Here is a 25,212-nt window from a genome sequence, read left to right as displayed (position 1 = left end):
AAAAAGACAACAGTAGGTGCTGATGATGGCATGATGTCACCATGTGTGGTTTACAGCACCTCCAGCAGGCAGCTTCATGGGCAGGTCTGTTCCTGACGTTGGCAGGGACCAAGGTCAGGCTGCAGGTGGGGTGCCACCCCCTGCCCAGTCCTGCACGGTGAGGGCTCTTGTGTGCATGCGTAGGGGCACGTCAGTCCATGCGTGCAAGCATAGTCCACACTCCACCCTGCTAGCTGACCCTCGGTCACCCCTCAGACCTAAAGATACCCTTGTGGAAGGCCGTGTCTCCCCTCGGAAGGGTGTTCCTGCCTTCCTAGAGGCTTCAGTCCATATGGACAGAGGGTCCTGGAGTCCTCACCGCCAGAGCATGACCTGAAAAGAGGGGCATGGGCACATATCCCGGGCCCAGTGGAACCTCTCGTCTCCTGGGGAGTGGTATGGCCAGAAGGGAGAGAGTGCAAGGCCCTGCTCAGCCTGGCAGTCTAGGGTTAAACAAACCCCAGGATCTTTTTTTTTCCCTAATTTATTTTTAGCTGTGCTGGTTCTTCATTGCTGTGTGGTCTTTTCTCTAGTTGCAGCAAGTGGCAGCTACTCTCTAGTTGTGGTGCATGGGCTTCTCTTGTTGTGGAGCACAGGCTCTAGGGCACTCGGGCTTTAGTAGCTGTGGCACATGGGCTCAATAGTTGCAGCTCCCAGGCTCTAGAGCGCAGGCTCAGGAGTTGTGGTGCACAGGCTGAATTGCTCCGTGGCACGTGGGATCTTCCTGAACCAGGGATCAAACCCATGTCTCCTGCACTGGCAGGCAGATTCTTTACCACTGGGCCACTAGAGAAGCCCCAACCCCAAGGATCTTAACAGGAGTTGGTTAATCCTACAGGGGCATCTATGGAGACAATCACCAAGGCATGCAATCTCCCTCAAGAAAGCCAATGAAATTATTTATGGCACATTGGTGAACCCGTTCAGACAAAGAGAAACTCAGGGGTCCTTGGCAGTCAGCTCTGTTTCACTAAGTCTATGAATCATGGCGGAGTCCTCTCTCTACAACTCTCCGAGTTCCAGGACGCAGACAGCTTGAAGGGTCCTCTGCTTTCGTTCATTCTTTCCACACTGGCCCTTGGCCCCACTTCCCGCTCAGCTGGTTTTGTCTAGACCTAGGAGAGGAGAGGGTAATGACGGTTGGTAGGTTTAGAGTACTGCCAGGCATACTCCCCTGTGTGCAGCCGGGTCATCTTCAGAGGTCCTCACAAGGCCCCTCGCTGGTTTCATTCATTTATTTTTCTCTTTTTGTCTCCCACTGCTGTGTCCCTTCTTCCTGTAGTAAATGTGCTCTAATGTTTCATGTGTATTTTGTTCGTTTGTTTCTTTGTGCTCTTTTAGAACAGGGGGCAATATTTTGTGCATGTGTGTGTATTTTAAATTTGTGTCCGTTGCATTCAGCCTCATTCTCATCAGCAGCCGTGTTTCTGAGATCCTTCCCCAGCGCCGTGTGCCCTCTGACCCTCTGCTTCCGAGGCCTGCAGTGTATTCCCCAGTGTGTCTCTGGGTCTGCACATGGCCTACCAGCTCCCCCAAGTCATGGGCATGTAGGTGCCCACCTCCTCCCAGCCCACCACAGGTAGCACAGGAGGGAACTTTGGCTCATGTGTTTCCTAGGACGGTGTGAGGATTTTTTCTTTTTTTGAGCAGAAGCACTCATTTCCAGAGTTTTCTACATCCCAGATTGGTTCCAGCAGAGAATCTGAAAGAAATTGGAACACAGAAAACCAGGAGGAAGTGGTGTGGGTGGAGGCTGGGGAGATACACAGGAGCATGCTGGGCTATTATTGATGGCCTGGCAGGGATCTGGGTCCTTATCCCAAGAACAAGGGGAAGCCATTGAACAAAACTATAGCAGGGACTCGGGTTTGTTTGCTTTTTTTTTTTAAGGAAACAGTGGATCTTTAGTGCTAGAAGGACCCTTAGAGACCGCTAGGCACACTTTGAATTTACAGCAGGCCTCTGAGGCCGACAGAGGCCATGAGATGCCCAGGGTCACACAGCCCACTAGTTAACAGAGCCAGAACTGCTACCCAGGCCCCCTGACACTTGGCCAGTGTTGTGAGCCTCCCTGGTTGCCGAGGGCTGTCTGAAGGCAGCAGCCTCTGCTGGGCTGGGGTTTGTCAGCATATCTGTCCCTGGACACGGGAGGCAGGATCTTGGGTTGGCCTTGCTCACCTTCTATCCCCTGGACTTTCCAAGACCTCTGAGGGCACTTACCAGGATGCACCAAGGAACCCCAAGTCAGGACCCAGCCTCCTGCTTCCAGGGAGGGAGGCCCCAGACCATCAGACACCCACAGGCAGCCCTGTGAAACATTCCTTGCTGGCTCAATGAGTGAGAACCAAAACAGAGGGTTAAAGTCATGCACTCCAATCCTGGTTCTGCCTTTTACTCTCTAAACCTCAGTTTCCTCATCTGTGAAGTGGGAGCATGGAGCAAGAGGCTCTCCCAAGTCTGTCCCCCACCTCGCTCCATGTTGCTACTTTAGTCTCAGGCACTTGGAACCTCTGGTACCCACCTCCCAGGGCCTCTCCATCTGTTCTTTTGGTTCTCACCATGGGCTTGAGGGAGGAGGGCACTGCACCCTCAGAGTTTCATTGACCCTTTTCACCCTTGTACTTCTGGGCCTCTGCTCCAGAGAGGCACAAAGAACCGAGCCTTTGTTTGCAGCAACAAAGCTGTTTGCAGTTTCAGATAGAACCATTTTATTATATCCTATCCAAAGAGTACTTGAGTTGCCTTTTGTTTTGGAAGCTTGTTAGCATTTCAGATTTAATTAACTGACAGGGACAAAGCTGCCCCTCTTCCGCCAGCCCCAGCCCATGCCCACTGCATCCACCGACCCCAGGTGCCCACTGGCAGCCTCAAAGCCCCTGCCCACATGGAGTGCGGGGCCCCCACTGTCCTCCTGAGGTGCTCACCTGGCAGAGGAAAGGGAAGTCCTGCTGCCTGCCTCTCGTGCTCTCCTCCCACCTTCCCCTTCCTCTCTAAATTCTGCTGCTGTTTACTGAGTGTTCACCGTGTGCCAGGAGCCAGGCAAAGCACTGGGCATTTTTTTACTTAATGGCATCCTCAGACCCCAGCTAGCAAGGCTTAGTGGATCTGTTGTCCAGAGGAGAGATTGAGTCGCTTCTCCAGGGCCACACAGGTCGTCAGTGGCACCACTGGGCTTCAAACCTAAGTCTGGGTGACTCCAGAGCTTTTGTTGGGAGTCCCCACAGAACGAGCTTCCCGTCCAGAAACAAGCCCCTGGGAGGGACTGCAGGGGCTGCAGTCCTGACTGGGTGGGGCCAGGTCCAAGAGCTGATTCTTGGTACAGGCGTACTGCCCTTTACTGCACTTCGCTTTATCCAGCTTCACAGACACTACATTTTTCACGAATTGAAGGTTTGTGGCAACCCTGCTTCAAGCAAGTCTGTCAGTGCCATTTTTACAACAGCATTATTTTTTAAAGTTGTACGTTGTGTTTTTTTTAGATATAATGCTACTGCACACTTAATAGACTTTAGGAGAGTATAAACGTAACTTTGTATGCATTGGGAAACCAAATAATTAGTGTGACTTGATTTATTACGCTATTTGCTTTACTGCAGTGGCCTGGAACTGAACCCATAGTGTCTCTGAGGTACTTGGAAATCTACCTCCCAAGAGCAGCCACACCTTGGTCCTATTCTCATCTCTTGATGGGCCCCTTTCCCCTAGCACAGCCTCCTCTGGGGTCTGCAAACTGCACTCAGCCTCCTCCCCTCCAGCCTCTACTCCCTTCCTCCCCACAGTGAGGTAGGAGCAGCAATCCTATAAACAAGTGTCCATGTCTGAGGGTGGGGTTTCAGACGCAGTGATGGGCTGTGGCACCAAGAACAGTTTCCAAGCACTGTGTTGTTCACTGCTGATGAGGCCATACTTGTGAACGCATGAAGGGTCAGGCATGCATTCTTAAGAATGCCCTGGTAAGGAGAGCAGACCACCGGAGCTAGTCTCATCTGGTGGGTTGGTGTGTGGTAGGGTTCTGGCTGCAAGCTGCCTGGTTTCTGGTCTTAGCTTCTGCCCATTATTAGCTGACCTTGGCCAAATGACTTAGCGCCCATGTGCCTCAGTTTCCTCATCTGTAAAATGGGAGTGAGAGCAGTACCTCCTAGGACTGTTGAAGATTAAATGGGTTAATATATATGAAGCACTTAGAGCAGCGCCCACATGTGGTGAGCACTCGGTAGGCGTTAGCCCTCAGTGGTCCTGGCTCTGCCTGCGGCTGGCTGCTGACCTACGGCAAGCCACTTTCCCTCTCAGCTTCAGTTTCCCCATTTGAGAAAGCAGCGGACTAGACCAGATGCCCCTCAGGGCCAGTCAGACTCTGCCCATCAGTGGTTCTAGAAGCCCTAGCAGGGCTAAGTGTGGTGTTCTGCTGGTCAGCAGCCCTGTGACTATGTGGGCATGGTGGGGAGGTCCCCCCGGCCATGTTTGGGAAGGGAAGAAAAACTGAATGGGCCAGGATGCTTCCTCCTCATGTCAACAGGAACAGGCTGAGCCAGCTGCCGGCTCCAGTCCTGGTGGCTGGCAGCTGGCAGCTCCAAGGATGAGTCACCAGCAGGAGCAGCTGTGGGTTCTTGGGCTTGGGTGTTGCCAGCCCCAGGGCACACCCTGGCTGCACAGTTTGGTGGTGGGACCTGGGTGCCAGGTGACAGGAGAGGGGTCGTGGTGTTTCCACTTGCCAAGTAAACTCTCAAGGCCATTTGCCTGCATGCCCTACCCAGAGCCCCTAGAGCTTTGGCCCAGGGTACAGAGCCCCTGCCTTCCCATGTGCCTCCCTTTCATATGAGGCAGGCTTTGAGGAGCCATCAGCCAGGATCAGGCACAAAAGCCACACCACCACCCCCATGCAGCTGGTTAGGGTTCAAGGATCTCCCAGACACAGGGACTGCCTCCCTCCCAGGTTCTCGCCTCTCCCTGCCTTTGCCGTAGTGGCCTTTTCCTAAGAAGCGGTTTGGGAAAAGCAGAAAGATCACTGAGTATCAGGAAGGCCAGGGTTTGCCTCTTGGGTCTGCCTGTACTTGGGCAAGCCACTTCAGTTCGCTCAGCCCGATTTCCATGCCTGAAAAATCCCCTTCACCCCATGCAGGAGGCAAGCCGGCGAGGAGCTGGGTGTTCTGTCGCTGTCAGCAAGCTGCCTCTGAGTCAGGGCTCCGTGCGTGACAGAGGAGCTACCTCACTGTGAACTACTGAAAAGCCAGTCCTTGACACAAGCACCCGCCTCTCACCGGCAGAACGGGGCTGATGATGCTAATGCCTATCTCACGGGGCTGCCGAGAGAAGCAAAAGGGCTGCGTGCACACAGGTGCTCCGGGAGTTGCATGGGGCCTGCCCAGAGAGCTGGCACTCTCATTCCAGAGCAGGACAGCGAGTGGAAGGGTGGACAGGGAGAGGAGAAGGGCCCGTGTGAACTCTAGCAGCAGAACCCAAAGGACAAAGTGGCTCAAGACCTCAGTGGTTCATGTGGGCAGGCACTGTGTTGTTCACTGCTGTATGTGGTGTGTTTAGTTGCTCATTCGTGTCCGACTCTTTGCAACCCCATGGACTGTAGCCCGCCAGGCACCTCTGTCCATGGGGATTCTCCAGGCAAGAATACTAGGGTGGGTGGCCATGCCCTCCTCCAGGGGATCTTCCCAACACAGGGATCAAACAGGTCTCGCACATTGCAGGCGGATTCTTTACCATCTGAGCCACCAGGGAAGCCTGTTCACTGCTGTATGTATCCACAAAACCTAGTCCGTTGCTTGGCACAGCATATAATTGGTGCTCAACGTGTGTTGAACTCACACATGAATGAGCAGAGACTAAAATCAGCCCAGTTCTCTACCTCCCCACTTCTGCCACCTGATCACATACCTTCGCTCCCCACCCCTGAGATCTGAAGTTCTTAACCTGAGGTCCATGGATCCCCTTCAGAACTATATATAGAACCGAGTGTGTGTGTGTGTGTGTGTGTGTGTGTGTGTGTGTGTGTGTGTGTGTGTGTTTAGGCATCTTCCTGAGTAAAGATATGTTAGATTTCCGCCCAGGAAAGGTTTTAAATAAGCCCAGCCCTGAAAGGTAGAGAGCTCAGTCGGATTCACCTGGATTCCAGGACTGCCAGGTACCCTGTGTTTTTAAAAAAAAAAAAGACCAGCCTCCACCCTCGTCTCTGAAAGGTACATACAGGACCCCTCAAGCCTACAGTTTTTCATCCACCCCCATAAGGTGCCAGGCAGTTAACCTGACATCTTCATATGCAAAAGTGATGATGGAGCATCGTCACGGGGCCAGTGTTCTGAGTGGCTGCGCTCCTGTTAGGTGGGTCTCACAGAGCCTTGCACTTCCTCTCCATCTCTCCAGTCCCTCCACTTGCATTCAGATGTGACAGGTGAGAGTCAGGGCCCTGAACCCAGGAATATTAACCAGACCTTGTAATATCTGAACTCAGAATGGTACCCTCCTTTTAAAAATATTTTTCCACATTACAAATATTAATAAATATATATGTATATGCATGTATATTTATCTCTATATGTATGTGCCTATTTACTTATTCTAGGAAATTTAGAGTAAGTAACAATGAAAAATATCACTCTATTCTCACCATCCTCCAAAAACTATTGTTACTACCCTACTTCTGTTCTTCCCATGTACCATGTATGAGGTTCATTGAGCACTTACTATGTGCCCAGCGTCCACTGTGCTTCACGCTCTCTGAGCACCACTTGAGTTAATCTGTCATTTTGTTGTTGTTGTTGTTTAACTTTACCTGCAATGGGTCTTCATTGCATGAACTTCTCTAGCTATGGCGCATGGGCTTAGTTTCCCCGAAGCATATGAGACCTTAGTTCCCCAACCAGGGATCAAAGCCTCGTCCCCTGCCTTGGAAGGCAGATTCTCAACCACTGAACCACCAGGGAAGTCCCCCACCTCTCTCCATTCATCGGGGATTCTCCACCTTTTGATATGCATGTTTATACTTCCTTAGTTTTTGAGGCCAAGCAGAGCAGGCTGTTTTGTAACTTTGCCTTTCTTACTCCACACCATCGAAATTTCTTCCCCTGTTATTAAATATTCATCTACAGAGTCATTTTTAACGGCAGCATGATGATGTTTTATTGCAGGCAGGTTCCAGGCTTCTCAGACTGGGGTGCATGTACCCCTGAGGGCAAAGCCACAGGATAAATGTAGAACATTTTCCTGAAGCATAAATTTGATTCCAAGCTTTGGGAGGGGAAAAAAACATTAAAATCAAAACAAGCGCAGATATGCCACAGAATAGAATAAAGAACACCCACGAATTCTAAAACAAAGCAGCGAAGTCCAGAGTGTGCGACTTGCAGTTCTTCCCCAAAGACCCATGTCCCCTCCACTCGGAAGATGGGAGAAACATCTGAGAAGCTCTGAGCTCTCCCTTTTCTTATAATTAAGGAAACTGAGACCCAGGAAAGAGAAAGGATTGTGCAGGGTCCAGTGTGTGTCACAAATCAAGCCCGGTGGCCTCTGAGCTGCACCTGTCCCACCCATCCATATTTGCCATCACGTATCGACCACTGTTTCTGAAGGTGTAGGTGGAAGACTTGCAGCTTGAGTAACTGACTTTCTGCTTATCAGTCGTGGAAACTTTCGACTTCCTATGTGATCCATCTCTTAACAGCGGCTTTTCCTTTTTCACCTTGCTGGCCAGGATCTGAGGTGTCTGCTCATGTGGTTAGTAACAGTAGCCTCCCAGGGCAAAGACAGAGGCCCCTAGGCTCCACCAGCACTTAGATTTTTCACTTAATGCACTGTATGGTAAATACGGATCCACTGGTCTGTTTCAGCCAGCTGACTTGAGCCTTTAAAGGCAGGAGTTACATTTGATCATTATTATCTGATGTGTCTTGAGCACTTAGTGCCAAGATGGATGCCAGGTGCCAAGTTGGATGTTTCATCTATAGGATCTACTGTCGTCATCACAGCTTTTCTTTTCTTTAAATTTATTTATGTATTCATTTATTTATTTGGTTGTGTCGGGTTCTAGTTGCTGCGCATTGGCTCTCCAGTTGTGGTGTACAGGCTTGCTAGTTGCAGCACGCGGGCTTCGAGGCACGTGGGCTCTTAGTTCCTGTACCAGAGATTGAACCCGCGTCTCCTGAATTGCAAGGCAGACTCTCAACCATTGAACCACCAGGGAAGTTCCCATCACAACTTTTCAAATGTATTATCATCCTTGTCTATCACTTGTCCATCCTCATTTACTCACCACGGAAATATTTATTGTAGACCTACATGCTAGGACTGATTCTATATGCTGTGGACAATCATGATGACCGAAACTGATACTGCTCTTCCCGTCATGGAACTTACAGAGGACTGGGAAAGATGATATTCAACAAATAATTTGGACTCACTGAGGGGAGTGTAATGTAGCTCGAGGGCCTGTCCAAGTTCAGTTCAGTTCAGTCACTCAGTCGTGTCCAACTCTTTGTGACCCCATGGATTGCAGCACACCAGCCTTCCCTGTACATCACCAACTCCCGGAGCTTGCTCAAACTCATGTCCATTGAGTCGATGATACCATCCAACCATCTCATCCTCTGTAGTCCCCTTCTCCTCCTGCCCCCAATTCTTCCCAGCATCAGGGTCTTTTCTAATGAGTCTGTTCTTGGCATTAGGTGGCCAAAGTATTGGAGTTTCAGCTTCAGCATCAGTCCTTCCAATGAATATTCAGGACTGATTTCCTTTGGGATTGACTGGTTTGATCTCCTTGCAGTCCAAGGGACTCTCAAGAGTCTTCTCCAACACCACAGTTCAAAAGCATCAATTCTTCAGCACTCAGCTTTCTTTATGGTCCAACTTTCATATCCATACATGGCTACTGGAAAAACGATAGCATTGACTAGATGAACCTTTGGTGGCAAAGCAGTGTCTCTGCTTTTTAATATGCTGTCTAGATTGGTCATAGTTTTTCTTCCAAGGAGCAAGTATCTTTTAATTTCATGGCTGCAATCACCATCTACAGTGATTTTGGAGCCCCCCAAAATAAATTCTCTCACTGTTTCTGTTGTTTCCCCATCTATTTGCCGTGAAGTGATGGGACCAGTTGCCATGATCTTAGTTTTCTGGATGTTGAGTTTTAAGCCAGCTTTTTCACTCTCCTCTTTCACTTTCATCAAGAGGCTCTTTAGTTCTTCTTCAATTTCTGCCATAAGGGTGGTGTCATCTGCATATCTGAGGTTATTGTTATTTCTCCCTGCAATCTTGATTCCAGCTTGTGCTTCATCCAGCCCGGTATTTCACATAATATACTCTTTATATAAGTTAAATAAGCAGGGTGACAGTATACAGCCTTGACATACTCCTTTCCCAATTTGGAACCAGTCTGTTGTTCCATGTCTGGTTCTAACTGTTGCTTCTTGACCTGCATACAGATTTCTCAGGAGGCAGGTCAGGTGGTCTGGTATTCCCATCTCTTGGAGAATTTTCCACAGTTTGTTGTGATCTACATGAAGACTTTGGCATAATCAATAAATCAGAAGTAGATGTTTTTCTGAAATTCTCTTGCTTTTTCGATGGTCCAGAGGATGTTGGCAATTTAATCTCTGGTTCCTCTGCCTTTTCTAAATCCAGCTTGAACATCTGGAATTTCACAGTTCACATACTATAGCTAATTCTTCTTAACTACAATCAGCCGATTGTTATTAGATACCTATTATTTGTTTCAGTTCTATGCTAAGCACTCTACTAACATTATAAATTTGAACACATAAAAACCATTATTTATTATTTCACCGGAGAAGGGAATAGAAAACCACTTCAGTATTCTTGCCTTGAGAACCCTATGAATAGTATGGAAAGGCAAAAATATATGATGATGAACTCCCCAGGTCAGTAGGTGCCCAATATGCTACTGGAGAAGAGTGGAGAAATAACTCCAGAGAGAATGAAGAGACAAAGCCAAAGTGAAACAACGCCCAGTTGTGGATGTGACTGGTGATGAAAGTAAAGTCCGATGCTGTAAAGAACAGTATTACATAGGAACCTGGAATGTTAAGTCAATGAATCAATGTAAATTAGAAGTGGTCAAACAGGAGATGGCAAGAGTGAACATCAACATTTTAGCAATCAGTGAACTAAAATGGACCAGAATGGGCGAATTTAATTCAGATTACCATTGTATCTACTACTGTGGGCAAGAATCCCTTAGAAGAAATGGAGTGGCCCTCATAGTCAACAAGAGAGTCCGAAATGCAGTACTTGGGTGCAATCTCAAAAGCGACAGAATGCTCTCTGTTCATTACCAAGGCAAACTGTTCAATATCATGGTAATCCAAGTCTATGCCCCAACCAGTAATGCCGAAGAAGCTGAAGTTGAACATTTCTATGAAGACCTACAAGACCTTCTAGAACTAACACCCAAAAAAGATGTCCTTTTCATCATAGGGGACTGGAATGCAAAAATAGGAAGTCAAGAGCTACCTGGAGTAACAGCCATATTTGGCCTTGGAGTACAAAATGAAACAGATCAAAGGCTAACAGTTTTGCCAAGAGCACGCACTGGTCATAGCAAAACTCTCTTCCAACAACACAAGAGAAGATTCTACACATGGCCATTACTAGATGGTCAATACCGAAATCAGATTGATTATATTCTTTGCAGCCAAAGATGGAGAAGCACTATACAGTCAGCAAAAACAAGACTGGGAGCTGACTGTGGCTCAGATCATGAACTCTTTATTGCCAAATTCAGACTTAAATTGAAGAAAGTAGGGAAAACCACTCAACCATTCAGGTGTGACCTAAATCAAATCCCTGTCCAGGTGGGTTAGTTCAAACCCACCACTTACTAGCCTCTCTGCACCTCATCTTCCTCTTCTGTAAAATGAGGAAAACAGGAGTGCCAACTTCATCGGGTGCCATGAAGAGTGCATAGATTAACATGCGCAAAGCACTCGGAGCAGGGCTATGCTCCAAGTGTATTGTTCTGCTGGCCGTATGAAGGAGAGACGTGGGTTGCCAGGTGTGCATGATGGGGAGGACCTGCTTTAGGAGACAAATGATGGAGTTCTACAGGATGAGTAGGAGTTAACTTGGCAAAGTGTTTTGGAGGCAGGTGAGGGGAGCAGGATGGTGGAGGCATGTTCCTGGCAGAGAGGACAAGATACGCATAACACAGGGTGTGGGCTCACCTGAGGAACTGCCAAGAAGTGTGCCTGGACCACAGCAGGCAGGGAGCCATACAGGGTCAGGTCTGGGAAAAGAGGGAAATACTGGCATAGAAGTACAGGCGTCTCCAGGACCCAGCTCTCTGCACCACACTGTTGATCCAGGCAATGGGAGATGCTCAGTAAATATTTGTCACATAAGCAATCGAGCATGCAGACATGGTGTCTTAGCTATGAGAGTTCCAAGTGCCCCATCCAGAAAAGGAGTCCATTGTCCCGTATACATGATATGTGAATTGCCCCAGCCCCTCACTGTCAAGCCATACACATCTGTTTTGCTGGTCCCTCTCTCTCTTTTTTTTTGCCACACCACCACATGGCACGTGGGATCTTAGTTCCCTGACCAGGGATTGAACCCACGCCCCCTGCATTGGAAACAGAGTCTTAACCACTGGACCACTGCCAGGGAAGTCCTGTGGTCCCTCTCTTCTTGGCAGTAGACTAGACGGTGTCAGTTTGGATGGGGAGTTCAGTAAGGTGGTGCTGCCGGAATCCCCCACTCCACTGGGGCCTCAGCTCTAGCCCAGTGCTGTTTAGACTTGTTTGGTGGTGGCCTCTTGTGTTGAAATGATCTTAGAGGATACCCAGTATACAGAATGCCATTGAACAGCTTCCATGACTGAGGCTTGGGCATGGGGACTCAGAGCACCTGGGCATAGCTGAGTCACCCAAGAAAAATGCCAGGGCTCCCTGAAACACAGTTAGAAAGCCAAGGGAGGAACTTTGCCCCCGTTTTTGAGGTGTGGAAACTGAGGTCCAGAGAGGAGGGGACGACTCGTCCAAGGTCACACAACCAGGGACAGACCCAGAACTCGATCCCAGACATTTGACATCAGTTCTGCTACCCCAAGGTTTTGCTCCACTGCCACCTGACCACCCCCACTCCCCTCAGTGTGGGGCAGGGGCATGCGGCTGTGACCTTGTCAAGTCAAGGTACAGAGCATGAGAGAGAAAAACCTGGAGGGCAGGCGTGGGTGAGCTGTTCAGGGTCACGGCCTGGTTATGCCATGCCTTTTTTCTCCGTCTCTCTCTTTTAATTGAGTTTGAGGTGGTTGTTTTTTTGTTTCCTTAAGAAATGGGAACAGAATGAAGCTGCGTAAACACCACGATGTTAACTCCCTGAAAAACCTCCTGCCATTTTAACTCTGTTACTGGAGAAATAAAAGAGAAATAATTTGTCCACCCACACTTAGCTCTTTCTGACGAAGGTAGGTGAATATTGCTTTGCTAATCGAGGGTGACTGCTGGAAGTGGAGCCAGGCTGACTGATCCTGGATTGAGAGGAAGCCACGGCAACCCCAGAAGGAGCAGTCCGCGGGGTCGGCAGGGCCCGGGTCACCGGCCGCGTTGTCACCTTCCGCAGGTGTCCCCCAGCCGGTAGGGATGGAGGCGCTGGACCAGGCCGAGGGGCCCGCGGCCTCACAGAGAGAGATGCCACCGCCCCCACCTGCTTCACCGCCCTCAGAGCCAGCTCAGAAGCCGCCACCTCGAGGCGCCGGGAGCCACTCCCTCACTGCCAGGAGCAGCCTGTGCCTGTTGGCTGCCTCCCAGTTCCTGGTAAGGACATCACAGGCCTCGCGGGGCCTGGAGGGAGGGCGGGTTGAGGGACGGCCTCCACTTCCTCCCCAAGATGGCCGCCTGGGGACACAGAGGAATGAGGGGCCTTCCCTCGTGACTGCGGCCCTCCGGCTGGAGTGAGGAAAAGGCTGGAGTGAGGAAAAGGCTGGAGTTCCAAACCACAGCCTTGAGGGCTGAGCCCCTCATGCTCTGAGCTCAGGAGCGGGAATGCAGGCCGGGCCTCCAGCCCCCCCTGGCCCTGCGGGGGTCCTTCTGAGGACTTCCTGTCTCTGGAGGCACCTCTAGGAGACTCTCCCTGTGATGTGTATACCTGGTGGGGTGGCGGGCTTCCCCCTGCGAAGGCTCCCTTAAGTCAGATTTTCTCCAGGCAAAGTCCCAGGCCCTTCTCTCTGCTGCACAGTCTAGACCTTGGTGGGGAGTAGAGGGGAAGGGGGCGGGTAGGTGGTAGGTTGAGGCTCCAAGTGAGCTCTTGAGGGTGGGGGGATGGGGAGATATGGGGGCAAGGAGGCCAGACTCCGAACTCAGTGCGCTGGCCCCGGCCACCCCAGCTCGCCTGTGGGATGCTCTGGCTCAGCGGCTTTGGCCCCATCTGGACGCAGAACACCACAGACGTCGTCTCCTCCGCGCTCAAGTTCCTGGAGCAGCTGGGACCCTCGGTGAGTAAGCTCCAGGGAGCCCAGGGTAGGAGGGAGCGCCTGGGAGCCTCCAGTCCCACCAGCCCCTGCCTGGGGCTTCTTTGAGTTCAGACAATAGCCCTGAAAGGCTTTTTCCTGTCCCCTCCCCAGGACCAGGTACAAAGTTCTCAGAGCCTCAATCTTATCCCTATTGAAATAGGAGAACGCGCCCCCGCCCCCCACCCCCATCACCCTGAGCTGTTTGTCTGATGTTCCCCAGGCCTGGCTGGGCACTGGGACCTGGGATGTCCCCAGTCTTCTGCTGATCTCTCTCTGTGTGATCCTCGTCACCACCCTGGTAAGGCTCCTCCTGACCCGACCTCATTGCTCCCCTCCTGTGACCCCAAGACCCAGTCCCCACCTTGTCCCATTTGACCTCCGGACTAGACGTTGTGGGTAGGGCTGAGGAGGGGCACCTGTCTTCTTCCACTCATGTGCCCAGGCTGGGGTGGGGGTGGGGAGAGGCACCTTCTTTCTCAAAATTGGTTTGCAGTGTTCTTGGCTGGGGAAGGAGTTGAGGCAGTGTGAAAACCGGAGTAGGAACACCCCACCCCACCAAGAAAGCTTCAAAGCATAAGAACCTGAGGGTTGGGGAAGGAGAGGGGCTGGGAGGACATGGTTAGAGGTAGCCTCCCATCTAGGTGGGCGGTGGTGCCCTGCAGACAGTGCCCAGGAGAACAAGCCTGCTCCAGACACGTGGAGGGGCAGGGAGCTCAAGCCCCTGGGCACGCCATCATCCGGGGGCTGCTGCCAGCATGATCCATGATGCCAGTTATGCCCCTAACTAGGTGTGGCTCCTCCTGAGGACTCCCCCAGAACCACCCAGCCCGCTGCCCCCCGAGGACAGGCGCCAGTCAGTAAGCCGTCAGCCTTCCTTCACCTACTCGGAGTGGATGGAGGAGAAGGTCGAGGATGACTTCCTGGATCTGGACCCCGTCCCCGAGACCCCTGTGTTTGACTGCGTGATGGACATCAAGCTGGAGGCCGACCCCACCTCCCTGACTGTCAAGGCCATGGGTCTGCAGGAGAGGTGGGTGCGGCAGAGGCGCATGGCGCTGTGAACCTGGAGCTCTCAGCTCCCTGTCGGAAGGGCAGATGCCTGACTCTGACTCCCATTGCCCAGGGCAGAGCTGAGCTCATAGCCCCACCAGCGCAGACGTGTGCTCTTCAGGTCTGATTCATGTAGATCTGAATGCCCCAAGGTGAACACCAAGAAACAGTGTTACTGCACACAGACATGTAGGCATGCACAGGGGTACACACGTGAGCACTCACACAACTCTGTGGCTCGGATAGGTTTCTTTACTGTAGGACTTGTTGGAAGCCTTTAACATGCTTGTAGTCATTTTAGATTGACAAGGAGTTGTGTGTAGCCTTCCTCAAAGTCATCTGACCACAGAAGCCTGCTTTCATAGTGTCTCGTAGAGTTCCACAAAGCACGTGTTGGGAGGGATCAGCACCCTCTTTGCAGAGCCTGGCTGGGTTAGCTAGATCCCACCAGGGTTGTGTTGTCCACATGATGTCATGGAAAGAGCACTGGAGGAGGAGTCAGAAAACCTAGGTTTTTGTTTCGGCTCTGCCACCCCCTTACTGTGCGTGCTTGGGCAATTCTTACTTACCCCCTCTGTGGCTTTCAGTTTCCCTTTCTAGGTAATGAGGGTGATGGGCCACTAGACTCTGAACACAGCAGGGTCTGCTTGGTCCGCTTATCCTTGGGATCCCGTCTTCCCTGAGCCTCTCCTGGATGAGATGTCCTTGGAGGCTGCAGCCCCGGGGGCTGGGGTACAGAGGGTGGATCCCTGCTTCTCTGCCCCAGGCAGGTGCCCTCTCGGTGAGCTTCCCCTGGCTCTGGGAGCTGCCTCTGGCAAGGGCACAGGAGAGTGCAGGGAAGGACTGTATTGAGGGGCCTCACATGGATTCTTTGGGACTGGGGCCTGAGCCCACACTCAGTTAGCTACTCTTCTGCATGAGGCAGGAGCAGGTGGCAGGCTTAAGCCTTGGGGCTGAGCCTCACACTGTCTGTGTTGGGGTGACATCACGCCCAGTCCTCTCCCTGGGACCCATCAGGTTCCCACCCCATCTCCTGCTCCCTCATCCTCCTGCTCCAAGGCCCCCAGCTAATGGCCCTTCCTGCGCCTGATACTCACCGCCCCCCTTCCCGGTCCTTCCAGGAGGGGCTCCAATGTCTCCTTGACCCTGGACATGTGCACGCCGGGCTGCAACGAGGAAGGCTTTGGCTATCTCATGTCCCCCCGTGAGGAGTCAGCCCGAGAGTACCTGCTCAGCGCCTCCCGCGTGCTCCAGGCCGAAGAGCTTCACGAGAAGGCCCTGGACCCCTTCCTGCTGCAGGCAGAATTCTTTGTGAGTCCCCCTGAGCCAGCGTCCCCACAGGGGCCAGCCCTTTATGCTCATGTTGGTCCCCCGAGCAAGGCTTTGGAACAGGGTACCCCAAACTCAGCATCTGATGAACATCATTTCATTCTCACCTCTCTTACTGTCTTGGGCAAGCTGCTTCCTCTCTGGGCCTCAGTTTCTCATCCAGAAAATGGGGATAAAGATAACAGGGGTGTTGTAAGGATTCGAAAGATGCAGAATGTGTGCAAAGTGCCCATCAGGTGATTGGTGTTTGTGGCATTCTTAAGTCATCATCACCTAGGACTATCTTCCAAAAGCCTTAGAAAGCCTTCTCTTTTTTATTTGGAGACGTGGGGTGCTACACTGTGTGGCACCAGGGATTAAACCTGGGGCCCAGCAGTGAGAGTGCTGAATCCTAACCACTGGCCCGCCAGACAATTCCCGAAAGCCTGCTCTTCTGACTCTCCCGTTTTCCCACTCTCCTTTTGCCTGGCATCACCAAACAATGTTCATCCTCCTTTGAAATCTCTCAGTTCTATGGCTCCAGCTTAGGGTGGTCCTGATCACCTCTCCCTCCAGACTCCTACAGCAGCCTCCAACTGCCTCCTGTTGGACTTTGAGGGGCCTATAAATGACCCACCTGTTTTACCTGCCCGAGCACTCAACCAGTTAAGAGCTAAGATAGAGAAGATCACAAAACCACCTTTATTTTTGCTGATAAAGGCTAGGTAGTTTTTGTTCTTATTTGTTTTTTATTTTTCCATTTTGACTGCTCTGAGTCTTTGCTGCAGACCACAGGCTTCTTTCTCTAGTTGTGGCACGCAGGCTTAGTTGCCTGGAGGCATGTAGGATCTTAGTTCCCTGAGTTGCGATTGAACCCACATTCCCTGCATTGGAAGGCAGATTCTTTATCAATGGACCAGCAGCGAAGTCCCAAGGCTAGGTTTAACACGAGGATTACGTATGTAGCACTAGTGAGCTTCCTAATACCAACCACCAGAATGAAGCAACTTTCCTGCCACCCCAGGCGGTGCTGGCACATTGTCAGCCTCACCCCATGGGGGTGCCCTGTAATTCTTTCTTAGCAGGAGGGTCGGGAGCGGGGAGGAGGAGGAAGGAAGGGGCTAGCGCCCCAAAGCCGAGTTCCTCAATCAAACACCTCATCCGGTAACTCACCCACCTTGGGGGCAGAAATGGACAAGAGCCAGGAGCATTTGGAGAGAGTCCCTCCTGGGAGAAGCCTGAGGGATGGGGAAACTGCGTGCCTCCCTCGCAGCTCCCCTTGCCCCAGGCCACCTGCTCCCTAGCAGAACTGGATGGCTCTCCTCTCTGGCCAGCCCTCCATCACCTCTGACCTGCGGCTCCAAAGTCTCCAGCATGTGGCCCAGCCTGCCTTACCTGAGTTGAGCCAGCCCCAGCCGCCTTTTCCAGACTCAGGCCCCCATCCCTGCAGGACTGTCCACTTCAAACTTGGCCCTCGCCCCACCCCCACCCCCTCGCCTTCACAGTCATCATCCCTCACCTTGGAGGCCCCCAGGATGCCTTCCTGGGCTACTCAGCCTCAGTGCCATCCCTATGGCCACATCTCTTCTTGAGGGTGTGTGGCATGTCCTTGTCATCTCTGGTTTCGTAGTTCATTGTCAGTTTCGCCCAGAGAGAAAGGAAGTGGGGGTGCTCACACACCCACCCCACAAGCACTTCTGCACCTGCTTTTTATTCTTCTGATTCTCACAACCACCCTAGAAAGTGAGTATCATGATCCTCATTGTACAAAGTGCATTCTTAGTGTGTCCACAGTGAACACTGTGATTCATGACGATGAGAGATGACAAGGGTGCTAAAGTGTGTAGACAGAGGGAAGGGGCGCAAAGAGGACAGTCACTGAGGAGTCATCCCAAAGGGCCTGGGGGCAGGGGTAGCAGTGAACCTTAAAATCTGAGAAGGATTAGGGGTGATGAAGAGGGATGCGACCAGTGCTCCCCACAAGTGGAGTGCCACGAACTCAGATGTGGAAGCTAGGCGGAGACTGGCAAATTAGCTACAGGGAAGAGATGGGCACGACTGGAGGGTGGGGCTTTTGAGAGCAGCTGGTGGTAAAGAAAGGCCAGCTCCAAGACCTCACATTCCAGGCAGAGAAGTTCATACTTGGCGCTCTTGACTTGCAGAGTGATTGAGAGGTGCAAATACAACTCTGGGAGGCCCAGAAGGAGGCTGACTCCCTGCTGGAGAATCAGGGAAGGCTTCTTGGAGGAGGTGGCATTTACGGTGGCCAGGAGGACATGAGAAGATGAGGATGGGATGGATGTTACTACCAAGCAAGCAGCACAACCCAAGGTCCTGAGGGGGTTACCTACCTGGGGTAGGAACGTCAGTCAGCAAAGCCACTCGATGTGGCTGCAGTACAGGGTGCAGAAGAAGGCAGTGATTGGCCGGGTCACTTCTTCTCTGTTCATCAAACGAGTGCTGACTATGTGCCAGGCTGCCCCTCCATAAACAGTGGTGGTGATAACATTTATTATGCACTCAGCATTTGCCAGGACTGCTCTAGATGCTTTTCATGTGCACTCACTCATTTAATAGTCAATGTTTGTTGAATGAATGCATGCATCAAGCCAGCCCACAGCTGCTCTCAACCCTGTGTCTTCCTCCTACAGGAAATCCCCATGAATTTTGTGGATCCGAAAGAATATGACATCCCTGGGCTGGTGCGGAAGAACCGATATAAAACCATCCTTCCCAGTGAGTACTCGCTGCCCCTCACCTGGGTGCCCTTAAACCCTGAGGGAGACTAACTCCAGCATGGGCCTCCAGGGTCACCAGGCAAAGGGATGGAAGGTGGGGGTGCCCAGTGAAGGGAAACACCCCCTTTAGAGGGCAGAGGGCTCTTGGTTCCTTCATATGGCACTCTCCAGATCTTTGCCCTGGACAAGCGTTGTGCTGGGCTCTGTGGAAACCCAGAGAAAAAGAGGAACAATAACAGCAGCTCCTAGACGGTGCATGGTGGCTGAAAATTGTGGTCACATCCCTGGTCTCTTCAGACTGGACAGGTTTTAAAGAGAGGACATTAAGGCTCAGAGAGGTTAAGTGGCTCATCCACTATCACACAGCTAAGATGTACAGAACCAAGTTTGAAACTAGGCCTCTGTAACCTCAAAATTGAGATCTTTTGTCTACCTGGAGTTCAGTTTGCCTAGATTATGAGTCCTCTAACAGGCAGAGACACCCCACAAGGGAGCGAGCTGCCTGTCAGGTAGGAAGCTCCCCATTGGCTAGGGCATTCAAGCTAGAATGCATGAGTGGTCCCCCTGGAAGGTTTGATAGGGATTTTCCCCCTTTGGGGGTGGTTAGACCAGGTAACCTGATATTCCTCTTTTAGCCTGGGATGTCATTTTCAGGTAACTTTCATCGGGCCCCTGTCTGCCTGTCACCCCTGCCAAGGCCCTAGGACTAGCTTGGGGGGTGACTTATTGAAAACAAATCCCCACAAACCTACTCCACTCAGTTTATGGAGTAAGGAGGCTTTAAAAAAGCAGTTTTGCCATCAGCATCTCCAACAACATGTAAGATGTCATGACTTATTTTTAACTTTTAAAATATCGACTTGTGGTTGCTATGGTTACACAGTGTCTAGGTAGTTCCAGTTAAACAAAGCACCATTTAAGGCCAGGATTCGGGACTGCTCACCTCTTCCCTCCCCTTGCTCCTCCCTCCACCCACCCAGCCCTACCTGGAGAAAGGGCTTTGGGTACCCCACAGTCTCGGGCTTTGCCGGCCACTCAGAATAGCCACTGGGGGAGTATGAGAGCCAGGCCATCACTCCATCTGGTCCCCACTGGATTCCTGAGAGGAATCCAGCCTCCAGCCATCCCCTGCGCCTGCAGCCCCCAAGCCCAACAGAGAATCTTCTCTGTAGCCAGCAAGAATTGACCCTGTGCCCTCAGAGGCTAGGCTGGGGTGGGTGGTAGAGGCCCCTCAGGACACCCCGAGGCTTGCTTTCTCATTCATTCGGAGGCTACTTCTGGATACCAATCTCGGTACCATGAGAAGACGGAGGGGGCCCATGCAGGGCTGCCCGTTCCTCTCCCCTGGTCACACAGAGCCCCCTTCCGTTCACCCTCGCTCTTCCCCATACCTGAGTCTCCTCCACTCCCCTCGCCACAAGAGCTGCCTCACCCCCACCTTCCCCTCCACAAATCACCTGCCCAGACCTCAGGCACTTGGGCCAGGGCATGAAAGGGCTGGAGAGGGGAGGTTTGTGGGTATCCCTTTCCATTTCATATTCCAGGTTTGGGATCCTCCTTTTGACCTGTTAATTTATAAATTGATTCAATTTATACTTGCAATGATATCAGTAACAGCACCAACTTGCTCTATAGTGACTGTGTGCTGGCCTAAGTTATGGGTCTCAGGACTCATTATTAACGGCCACTCTTGAACCCTGATGGGATGAGTGAGGTTGTGACGGAAGGAACGTTCCCAGTTTACGGAGAAGGCACAGGGGTACTCAGTGAATGGCCTGCACTGACACCACCAGGGCTTGAACCCAGGCTTGCTGGTCGGCAGTGCGGACTCCTGACTGCTTCCATGCAGCCTTTTGAGAGCCCTGTACGGGGCACACTGGCAGGGCCTTTAGTCCAGCCCTCCTTCCACAGGAAGGACCCTGGGGGCCAGAGAAGGGAGGAGATGTGAGCTAGTGACAAAGCTAGACAGAGCCCCAGAACCCAGGCCCCCAGGCCCCACCCCACTAGCTCCTGGCTCAGTCCCAGCCTCTGCGAGTTTCCAGAACAGACTAAATCAATACAGGGAAGCTCTAGCGGAACAGAACAAACCCTACTCTAGGAGGCAGAGCATGATGTAATGAGAACCTGCTGCTCTGGGATTTGACAGGTGACTAGATTGGGGTGGAGGTGAACCCTTACAGACTTGTGTGTCGTCTCATCTCAGGCGCAGAAGACTTTATTCCTTTCATTGTGATACTCTCCCCTGGTGTCCTACCCAAATCTTAGCTACAAAGTGCTTTACAGTTGACATAGCACTTCCCATATGTTTTCTCATTTGTCTTCCCAACAATCCGAGGAACTAGGTATCTTTACCCCCTATTACAGATCAGAAAACTGAGGCTTAAAAAGGCCATGTGCTTTACAAGCTTACACAGCAGGTTGGGGACAATGTATACTCAAACTCTTGCTGGCCCTGCTGTCTAGGATGTATCCCCTAGGGAATTGCGTACTGTCTGAGCTGTCTCCTCCCCAGAACGTGAAGCACAGAGAGAACCGGGCAGCTTAAGAATGTAGGCAGGGTGGCATGGATCCTACAGAGGGAGAGAGCCAAGGCCTCCCTGTACCATTCTCTTCAGCCTGGGTCCTCACCTTCCTGAGTGGGCTACAGGGATGGGTCAGTGTTTTGCTTCTGGCAAGGGAAGAAGGAACTTCCGGTCCCAGAAGAAATGTAGGTGCCCTGACATGGGCCAGAGAAGGTGGGCCCACACAAGAGGGATTGCACATTCAAATCCCAGCCTCACCTGTCTCCACTACCTCAGACCCTCACAGCAGAGTGTGTCTGACCTCACCAGACCCTGACGACCCTCTGAGTTCCTACATCAACGCCAACTACATTCGGGTATGTAACCCCATCCCAACAGTCTCTCCCTAAAAGGGAGGCCCAAGTCAATGGGGTCCATCCAATAGGCTTGTCCCTAAGTCCGTGCGGTTCTGCCAGCCCCCAGGGAAGAGCCTGAGTGGGGGAAATGGGCCCCGCAAGCACAACAAGGGACCCTGATGGCCTGGACTTGGCTGGTCACAGGGCTACGGTGGGGAAGAGAAGGTGTACATCGCCACTCAGGGACCCATCGTCAGCACGGTCGGCGACTTCTGGCGCATGGTGTGGCAGGAGCACACGCCCATCATCGTCATGATCACCAACATCGAGGAGATGAACGAGGTAGGCCCCGCCGGACCTTACCAGGTGTCTGCTGCTTGATGCCCTGCGCCAAGCATCTTGTTTCCGTGTTCATCCTTAGAGCAATCTTGGGAGGTTGGTATGCTCACCTTGCTGCCTTGCCTAGGGAAGGAAATGTGAGGCTCGGAGAGGTTAAGTCAGTTACTCAGAGCCACACAAATAGTCAGAGGCAGGGCCTGGAGCTGGCCTCTCCACCTCCAGGGCTCAGGATCTTAAACATGCTGCTTCGCTGCTGCCCAGCCTGCCAGGGCTGATGCTGGCTACTTCCATACTCATCACAGCCCATTTAACTGAAGTCCCATGAAGGTCCTTCATACTGAGTATTACTTCCATTTTCCCAGATAAGGAAACTGAGACTCAGAAAAGGGAAGTAACTTAACAAGTTGAGTTGAGATTTGAAGCTGAGATTTGAGCTCTTTAACTGCAAACCTACTGCCTTGTTATCTGTCTCCTCACTGGCCTGGGACAGGCACTGGGGAGGGCGTGGTTGGGGCGCTGGGCATATCTCAGTCTGATCTGGGCCCCTGCAGAAGTGCACTGAGTATTGGCCGGAGGAGCAGGTGGTACACGACGGCGTGGAGATCACTGTGCAGAAAGTCATCCACACTGAGGATTACCGGCTCCGACTCATTGCCCTCAGGGTGAGGCCTGGGGCTAGGGTGGGCTGGGCTGGGAGAAGGGGGCACTTCATAGCCAACAGGGTCCCAGAGGCCAAAATAGCTGAAATTAAGGCATGTGTCACTCCAGGCTTTACTGATGAGCAGGGAAGAGGGGAAAAAGGGGTGAGTGATCTTGGAGATCAGAGGCAGGACCAAACTCTTAGTGCATTTCATATCGCTGGCCTCTGTCCATCCACACTGTCATTCATAATGTCTTCCAGCTCTGCTTCAAATGTACCCAAGGGCAGGACTGTCTGGAAGAGGAAGCTTCAGCAGCTTCCATATTCTGCCTGGAAACATCCCTTCACCTGGGATGCTGGGCTTCCGACCTGTAGTACCGAATACGTCCACTAGAGGACAGGCGCTTTTTGCTGCACAGGGAGGTTGTGGTTACACCGAAAAGGAGAAGAGATAAAAATTAGGAGCAGTACAGAACGGCCCAGAAGAGTTTGGGGAGGTATCCTCCCACCCTGAAGAGTACGTCTTCCAGGATTAGCATAATAGAGGAGATTGTTCCTTTGGAGTCAAGAAAATCAGTGCATTCTGCTTTTGAGAAACCTTATGACCCCTGTTTGGGGAAAGTGGTACCACTGTAATTATCCCAAAGTCTGCAAGAGGTGACCTAGGTGCCAGAAAGCTGACATCCTATCCAGAAACAGCCAGGGAGGTCCACTGATGCTGGCAGCCACAGGGTCTGGATAGGATGTCAAGGGCATGAGACTTGTTCCTCCTAGCTGCCCCCTCCCGCTGGAGAAGGTGAAAGACAGGATGTCAACTCAGGAGAACTCAGCCCCTCAAGGGCAGTGCCCACTAAGCATTTACGTCAAGGGCAAATACCACTGAGGGCATTTCAGAGGTGCAGGATTGAGTCCATGGTAGCTGTAACAGCCAGGTAACTCATGGAGCAGCTTCCTTTTTCCCCTGAAAGAGAGGCTGGAGCTGCCTCATCTTCTCAGTGCTGTGGGACTCATCAGGGAAGAACTAGGATTTACTTTTGTCCGTAAACCTTTACAAGCAACTGCCCTGAGCCTGGTTCTGGGTTGGGGACTGGGAAAACACAGAGCTGTCCAAAGCCTGGACTCTCTCCTCAAGGAGCACCTATAAAATGGTAAGTACTGACCTAGAAATCAGTAAAAGCACAGAAGAAGGACATGTTGTCAGCTAGGGTGTTCAGGGAGGGCTTCCTGGAAGTGATGGTGCTGAATGGGATTTCAAAGGATAAGAGTTGGCCGGGGGGCAGACATGTGGAGAGAGCATTCCAGACAAAGGGAAACTAAAAGAAAGGGCACAGAAGATAGAACAGCTCTGTGTATAAATGTACAGGAGATGTGAGAAGCAGAGGTTTGATCTACAAACTATTTGGAGTACAAAAGCATCAAGTACAAGTTCGCTGGAGGAGGACTTGGGCCTGGAGGGGTAGACCCTGTACCATGTGTCTTATTTGCCGGACTGAAGAGTGGGGAGGGTGGGTTTTAGTTTTAGAGCCACAAGAGCTATCAAAGGGTTCTGAGCAGTAGAACAGCATGGGCTGTACACAGACCCTTTGGACCACTGTGGATCTGCATAATCAGAGAGGGGGAGGGGAGGGTCCCGCACAGTCAAGAGACGGTAAAAAACAAAGTGAAGGTGGCGGGGGTGGAGAGGATAGCACTGGGGCACTGGTGGGGGGACCAGGGGTGGCGGTAGGCAGGAAAGTATACTGAGGCAAGAGGAAGGGTCCCAGGGCTGTCGTGGCGGTGACTGGGCTGTCTGTGAAGGAGCAACCAAGAGACAGGAGTGAAATGGAGAAGGGGCTCTTCCCCTCTCTTGGATGATCCTCGAGTCGCCAGGGCAGAACCCACGTGAAGACAAGTGCTGACGCTGCTCACCAGTCCCCGCTGCCCAGCTGGCTTCGGGTCTCTGACTGGTGCCGCTGGGCTGTACGGTGTAGATGGCAGAGGTCCGAGGTCCCACTCCCTGTGGCCCCCCTCCTGTGCTTCCTTCTCCCCTCCCATCTCCATCTCTGGGCTGGTTTCTGGGCTCAGAGAGTTCACGTATATCTGGGGTGGGCCTCTGTCTCCTGGACAGAGCGGGACAGAAGAGCGAGGCCTGAAGCATTACTGGTTCACGTCCTGGCCCGACCAGAAAACCCCAGACCGCGCACCCCCACTCCTACACCTGGTGCGGGAGGTGGAGGAGGCGGCCCAGCAGGAGGGGCCCCGCTGCGCCCCCATCGTGGTACACTGCAGGTGGGTCCTCCTAGACACCCCCTCGGGCGGGACGGGGCTCCCGGGCGGCCCCGACCCTCACCCCCGTGCCCTCGGCCCTCAGCGCAGGGATTGGGAGGACCGGCTGCTTCATCGCCACCAGCATCTGCTGCCAGCAGCTGCGGCACGAGGGCGTGGTGGACATCCTGAAGACCACATGCCAGCTCCGTCAGGACAGGTCAGCCGAGGGCGGGGCCCGCAGGGAGCTGGTGGGGGAGGTGGGCAGCAGAGAGAGACTGAACCGTGCATAGGGTGAAGGTTAGGACACGCCCCACGGGGACCGACCTGTGGACAGATGGGTAGAGAAGCCGGATCCAGGCAGTTGGTGGCTGGGATGCAGAGGGGAGAGAAACAGAGCTGGTGGACAGAGGAGCAGAGGCTGAGAGTGGAGGGTCATGCCACCTCTGTCCCTGCTGTCTATGCCAGTGCCGGGAGGGACAGGAAGGGCAGGTGGAAGTGGCTGGCTGGCCAGGGCTGGCCTCTC

General features: G+C 52.3%; 1 protein-coding gene across 5 annotated transcripts in view; it reads left to right on the top strand.

Moving 5' to 3' along the window:
- Window positions 1-25,212, top strand: part of PTPN5 (protein tyrosine phosphatase non-receptor type 5) — a 58,903-nt gene that overhangs the window by 32,394 nt on the left and 1,297 nt on the right. For 4 of the 5 annotated variants that reach the window (XM_081533727.1, XM_081533726.1, XM_081533728.1 and 1 more), the window contains 11 exons: window positions 12,622-12,815; window positions 13,385-13,492; window positions 13,731-13,808; window positions 14,299-14,540; window positions 15,682-15,871; window positions 18,520-18,604; window positions 21,405-21,484; window positions 21,668-21,805; window positions 22,354-22,464; window positions 24,550-24,710; window positions 24,793-24,906. In XM_081533727.1, coding sequence (XP_081389853.1) covers window positions 12,622-12,815; window positions 13,385-13,492; window positions 13,731-13,808; window positions 14,299-14,540; window positions 15,682-15,871; window positions 18,520-18,604; window positions 21,405-21,484; window positions 21,668-21,805; window positions 22,354-22,464; window positions 24,550-24,710; window positions 24,793-24,906 — 1,501 coding nt within the window. Of the gene's footprint in view, window positions 1-12,621; window positions 12,816-12,850; window positions 12,953-13,384; window positions 13,493-13,730; window positions 13,809-14,298; window positions 14,541-15,681; window positions 15,872-18,519; window positions 18,605-21,404; window positions 21,485-21,667; window positions 21,806-22,353; window positions 22,465-24,549; window positions 24,711-24,792; window positions 24,907-25,212 lie in introns of those variants that run through there. The other variant, XM_081533730.1, reaches the window with a different exon arrangement.

The sequence above is a fragment of the Giraffa tippelskirchi genome, chromosome 10, assembly GCF_054371585.1.
Source record: "Giraffa tippelskirchi isolate mGirTip1 chromosome 10, T2T-mGirTip1v1.2.pri, whole genome shotgun sequence".
NCBI lineage: Eukaryota > Metazoa > Chordata > Mammalia > Artiodactyla > Giraffidae > Giraffa > Giraffa tippelskirchi.
Note: the sequence above shows the minus strand (reverse complement) of the source record. Positions and strands in the feature narration are given on the sequence as shown.